The sequence below is a fragment of the Rhipicephalus microplus genome, chromosome X, assembly GCF_043290135.1.
Source record: "Rhipicephalus microplus isolate Deutch F79 chromosome X, USDA_Rmic, whole genome shotgun sequence".
In the NCBI taxonomy this organism is placed as follows: Eukaryota; Metazoa; Arthropoda; class Arachnida; order Ixodida; family Ixodidae; genus Rhipicephalus; species Rhipicephalus microplus.
The window spans coordinates 78623940-78629839 of record NC_134710.1 but is presented as its reverse complement, the minus strand read 5'-3'; the positions used below and the strand labels follow the sequence as shown (position 1 = coordinate 78629839).

General features: G+C 48.0%; 1 protein-coding gene across 1 annotated transcript; it reads left to right on the top strand.

The window, feature by feature from the left end:
* The first annotated feature begins 668 nt into the window (after positions 1 to 668).
* On the top strand, positions 669 to 4208 carry LOC142775623 (uncharacterized). Its single transcript, XM_075877176.1, has 3 exons — positions 669 to 962; positions 1356 to 1449; positions 1721 to 4208. The coding sequence occupies exons 1-3, from the start codon at positions 810 to 812 to the stop codon at positions 4114 to 4116; spliced, it is 2643 nt and encodes an 880-aa protein (XP_075733291.1). The 5' UTR covers positions 669 to 809; the 3' UTR covers positions 4117 to 4208.
* The last annotated feature ends 1692 nt before the right edge of the window (positions 4209 to 5900 follow it).

Sequence of the window (5900 nt, the reverse complement as noted above, 5' to 3'; positions counted from 1 at the left end):
TTCGCACATCCCAGTCAGCGCCATAACCTTGCCCACAGAAATAGACCTAAAGAAAAATAACGCGATGATGACGAATTACACTGCCTACAATAAACGTCAACGTCACCACACCTGCAGTGGTTCTCCTTGACAGGTACAAGGCATTTGCGGCGACACGTCTACTGGCAAGCCACGACCATTTGCGTCTATAAACCTGTGTCACGAGGTATTCGCATCGCAACACGATATGTCGCATCCGGAAATCCGGGCTACGCAAAAGCTCGTCGCAGCATGTTTCGTATGGCCTGGCATCAAACGTGATTCCCGGCAATAGTCGACTCGTGAATCTCTCCAGTGTCAGCGCTTCAAGGTACAGGGTCACACCATGACACCATTTGAAAGTTTCCCGGGCCAGATTGTCACAGAACGAGCGCTAAAAATGGGCGCGCCGCCAAATTCTTGCGATAACGCGCGGGAGAGACGCCGGGAGGTCAAAAGAAAAAAAAAGAAAACAAACATCCGAGGCTCCCCGGGCGCGCGCTCTCCCCTCGGAAGCGTGGCTTTGCCGACGAACCTCCTCACCCCACATTGGCGGCCGAGCAAGCCCTCGAAATTTCTAGAACGAAAGAGGCGTGGTCATGCCGAGTTTAGGGTGCCTGAATGGTTTCCCTCGCCCGCCGCTCCTTGCAGGGTGGGGACATTGTTTGACGGGGTGCTCGCCGCCGCGACCGGTTTTTCCTGACGGCCGCCGCCATTGCAGATCTCACTTCGCATAGCGACGGGAGCAAAGAAGGAGCTGTGGCCGCTCTGTCATATACTTTTTTAGGGAAATGACTGGGTGCTGCGTGCCCATGTGCACGAACAACTCCAGAAATGGTTGGAAACTCTACCATTTTCCGACAGAGCCCAAAAGAAGGCTGCTATGGATGGTGAAGATTAAGCGAGACAAGTGGCAGCCTACGAAGTCCTCGTGTGTATGCAGTGTGAGTATCCCGACATGTGTTCTTTTCTCGTCGAGAACTTTGAAACTTGTTTTTTTAAATGTGTATACGTGTCTGTGGGTCACTTTGTCGGTGCTGTAAACGCTTCACGTCTAAGTTGCAGTTTTTCTCTCTTTTTTTGCGATCTCTAAAAGTGCAGCTATGGAAACGTGTGGCGCAGCCGCAGTATTTGAAGTTTGTACCAGTTTTTAGTCACTATATGTATAAACAAAATAGGCTGCTTGTTATTAAATTGCGTATTTACAGAAAAGTGTTTTTCATTCGTTTATTGCAAATCACGAAATTCAATAAAAGTTGTGTGGTATACTGTGTCTTTCTAGTAATTCTGTCTAGGCTAAGCTAAGCTAAAATTCATGGTTCATAACGGACTTACAGGCACATTTTGAAGCAAGCCATTTCGAGCAGCACCGAGCTGACCAGTGGATAAAACTGAAGCCGAACGCTGTGCCAACGGTGTTCCCTTTCAGGGGTAAGTTACTGTTTCACTGTGCGTCAAAGATTCTGTATGAACCTAACAGGTGGCAACAGTACAAGGCTAAAATGATTTAGTTTCAAAAATTAGGATGATCCGTGGAATTCCTCGTTTGAGGATATTAAGAAAGTCGGGGTACGTGCCTGCGACCTGAGAAAAGGCATATGTCTGCAACCTATAATACTGCTAAAATCCAGTACAGGCCTGTGATTAGAGCTGGCTACCTTGTAATACTTGCAGCTTGTGACTGTCCTTTTTTGCACTGCAGGCTTGCCTCCACAAAGGAAGGCGCCAAAGGACAGGGCAGGACCTGCTGTGTTGCCTGATGCATGCCAAGAAACACGCGGTGACAACTCTACGGCCATTAATTGTACGCCACTCACAAGTGCACAGGCGAATTTAAATTCACGCACAGACAGTCTTGGCGCACAGCAACCGCAAAGCTGCAATTCTCAGACGCCTGATTCAGTACCGCACATTATGGAAAGGGAAGAAGTTGTGATCTCGGCCGATGCACCTGACGGGGCACGTGAAAACAAGCAGTTAAATAAGCAGCTCTCCGATATGGGCAGAAAATACACTCAGCTACATCAAGTCCATCGGAAAGCCACCTCAACCATTCAAGCACTAAAAAAACAGGTGAAAAAATTGGAAACCAAAATGGAATTATTCGGACAGCGTTTGAAATTCCTCAATGATGACCAGCTGCAGGCTCTTGGGCGCCAGAGTAATAAGGGAAGCACTTGGTCTGCAGAAACAATCAAGCAGGCGCTTCAGATTAAGTTTTCCTGTGGAAAAACTGGTTACCAGACACTAAGAAATCTGGGCTACCCCTTGCCATCCGGAAAAACCCTTGCACGTCGCCTTCAGGGCCTCAAGTTTCTTCCCGGAATTTTGACGGAAGTCATCGATGTTCTCAAAATCAAAGCAGAGAACATGCGAGACATTGAAAAAGACTGTGCTTTGTTCTTGGATGAAATGGAGATTGCTCGCGGGTACGAGCTCGATCGCGCTGAGGATGTGGTGTTGGGGGGGCAAACTATGCCAGAAAATCCAGACGAACCTGCACATCACGCACTAGTGTTCATGGTAGGAGGCCTGAATACGAGATGGAAGCAAGTGATTGCCTACCACTTCACCGGAAGTCATGTAGAGGGTAGTATCCTCAAGGACTACGTCATGAAGATAGTGCAGCTCTGCGCGGAAATCTCTTTAAGAATCCGTGTCGTCACTTGCGACATGGGGGCTTCTAATCGGGCTATGTGGCGCGAGCTCGGATTCTCCAGCCACAGGAATTCCATTACTGTATGTTCAGTGCCTCACCCCTGTCTGGAAGACAAAGAATTGTTTTTCACAGCAGATGCTGCACACGTGCTGAAGAATGTCAAGTCACAGTTGCTTTCATCGGAAGTATTCTTTCTGAGTGATGCAACAGTATGCCAGCACAATCTGCCATCAAAAGAAGTGAACGTGGACCATGTGCGCAGTGTAATTAAGTATGATGCTGAACGAGAGCTGAAAGTCGCCCCGAGGCTCTCAGAGTTACACATTTCGCGAGGCCATTTCACAAAAATGAAAGTGGGAGTTGCTGTCCGCTTCTTCAGGGAAGCTCCTGCAGCGATTCGGTACCTAATTAAAGAGGACGCGATAGAGCCGGAGGCAGAGACAACAGCTTGGTTTCTAGAATTAGTATTCAACTGGTACACGCTAATGTCTTCCCGCCACCCATCAGTTGCTCTCAGCCTTCGAGACATGCGGAGGTACCACGAATCAATTGAGCTACTGAACTCGGCCCTCGAAGTTTTTCAAGGAATGAAGATGGGAAGCAAGGCACAGTGGAAGCCTTCGCAAGCAGGTTTACTAATAACAACAAAAGTCGTTCTTCGTCTCCAAGACATTCTCTTGCGCAGTGAAGGATACGAATTCTTCCTCACGAGCAGAATCTTGCAAGACTGCCTCGAAAATTTGTTTTCGGTGGTGCGCATCAGGAAGCCTGTTCCTAACGCATATGACTTAAAGTGTGCCCTGAAGCTTGTGTGCGTGAGTCAGTTCCTTCATGCACCCGGAACGTCAAGCTACGAAGTCGACGATGCTAAGTACCTCGCCGACATGCTTGCAAAAGGCAAACAAGAGCACGGGGAGGTGGAAGCTGATGTCATTGATGACTCGGAAATTTTGTTCATTGAAGAACTTCAAGAAAACGAATGCAACATCCTTTTCTACATCGGCGGCTTCCTTTTAAAAGGTATGCTGAGTGTTGTAGCGGGATGCGGGCATTGTAATTCTGCCTTGTTAGGCTCAACTGAAAGCGAGCACGCAACTCTGACTATTCTGAAGGAGTACAGGAGTGAAGGTGGCAACCTCACATATCCCAGCAAGGATGTTTTGCTGACACTCAAGTCGTGTGAAGAGCATTTCAGGGGCATCATAAGTTGGAGTGAGGGCTTGCTGCGCTTAAGGTCCCCGTTGAAGGCCGTGACCGATTATTTGAACGAGATGGTGCGCCCTTGCGTAAAGACTTGCTCCGAGCACAGTGACGCCGTAGCAAAACTCCTTATTGCGAATTATGCAAGACTGAGGCTTCGCGTGCATTTGCGCCACGTTAGTTCAAACGGCGTCAATGAACACGGAAGCAAGACGTGCGCTGGGGTAAGCCTTCCGTGACCAGCCGAACTGGACCAGTCACTTATAAATTTTATTATTTTTTCTTTCAGAACACTTATTGTTTGATTAAAATATTTTGAGTTCATTGTGAACTGGCTAACCTCCCTGTCCTTTCTTCATCCTCCTCCTTAAGTTCATAGACATTTTTCTTATTTGTTATACAATATCACATTCTTAGATAAAAACAGCGTTGTGATCTTTAAGCTGACTAAGGTTGTGATCTTTGGAGAATGTTTATGGTAAGTTAATATTATTGCGGTCGAAGCAATACCGACACAGCGTCACAGAGGCAGAATACGAGAGTGATACTTCTCGGATAATTAGATTGCTCGCTTACATATATCTATGGAAAGTAGAAAAACTGAACAGGTATAGGGCATCAAAATCGTTATTACTGCATTTCATCTTGTATTTTCCAATAACTTAGTAAGATTTTTTTCTCAGTGGTCACATAAAAACGAGAGATTCAATTGATGTTTACGCTGTTTCACTATCTCAACCAGCTATAACAGAAAAATAGCTGTGTAACAAATCTGAATCTCATTCCCGCAAGATTATTCAGAGCTGCGAGGGCACGCAAGGCGGGGGAAAAAGCAGGATGAAGTAAGTTCAACGCGTACAATGCGAGCACTACTGAGTGGCTGGCACGCTGCACAGCCACTGAGGAGTGCGGTGAGTTTAGGTAACAGGAAAAGGCGTGCGCTTCATGAATTAATGTAGATTTATCCTGCAAACAGTCTCCAATGACAGACGCACATATTCAGACTGCTTTTTTATAGCGCGAAATACCATTTCTCGCACTAAACTCTTCTCAAACTCTCCTCATACGCGCGCGCAGGCAGTGTGTTTCGTTGGGGTGAGATATGTAATGGCGGACGCTCTAGCAGACGACGCGGTTGTCCCCACCCTGTACGGAGCGGCGGGCGAGGGAAACCATTCAGGCACCCTAGCCGAGTTGAGTCATCCGACGCGGAGGGCATTCGAACCGTCTCGCCCTCTCCCCAGCCTTCGCTGCGTATCGCGCCGACGAAATGACGAGAACCTTCTGGAATTTCGCGCGGAAGGTATTTAATCGAGCGGCCGAGACGAGAGAGCAGGAGAAGACGGAAGTTAGCGCCAGAGCGCGTAGGGATTCCGCCGTGTAGTCGGCGAAGGTTTTGTCCGTGTAGACAAAGCAGGAGAAGAAGATGATTTCCACCTGAGGGGTGACGACTCGAGCTACAGGCAAGAGTGTGTGTTTACCGCTATCGAGCGAAGACGCGTGGCAACAGCTGCGTTTGTGAAGCCGACGTGTTTCCGGCGAAGAAGTTTGAAGCTTGGAGAGTGGCCAATTGAAGACGCGAGGTTTCCTGGAAGAGAAACTTCGAGGGCGCGGAACGACAACAACGCTGGACTTTGAGTGAGTGATTCTCGGAAGAGTATCATTCAGTCTTTTGTTCCAAGAACTTTGGACTGGATAGGTTTTCTATCTCTTTAGTCTTTAAGTGTCTTGGTTGTTCACTGCATGCGACTGCATTGTAGTGCGTATCGTTGTCTGTGTCCGTTGTTTCGAGTGTGGCTAATTGTACTGTGTAGTACGTTGTTTGTTTGGTGACATATTGTACTCAACTATTGTGGAGTGTGCATACTTGTGTATTGTTTTCGGTCTGCCATTATTGAGAATACGCCCCGCCGCGGTGGTCTAGTGGCTAAGGTGCTCGGCTGCTGACCCGCAGGTCGCGGGTTCGAATCCCGGCTGCGGCGGCTGCATTTCCGATGGAGGCGGAAATGTTGTAGGCCCGTGT

What these genes read in the sequence shown, in the direction of transcription:
- LOC142775623 (XM_075877176.1), top strand. Translation starts at nt 810, where the DNA reads ATGACTGGGTGCTGCGTGCCCATGTGCACGAACAACTCCAGAAATGGT. An exon ending in AGTCCTCGTGTGTATGCAGT is followed by an intron (nt 963 to 1,355) that starts GTGAGTATCCCG and finishes ACGGACTTACAG; the next exon opens with GCACATTTTGAAGCAAGCCA. An exon ending in AACGGTGTTCCCTTTCAGGG is followed by an intron (nt 1,450 to 1,720) that starts GTAAGTTACTGT and finishes TTTGCACTGCAG; the next exon opens with GCTTGCCTCCACAAAGGAAG.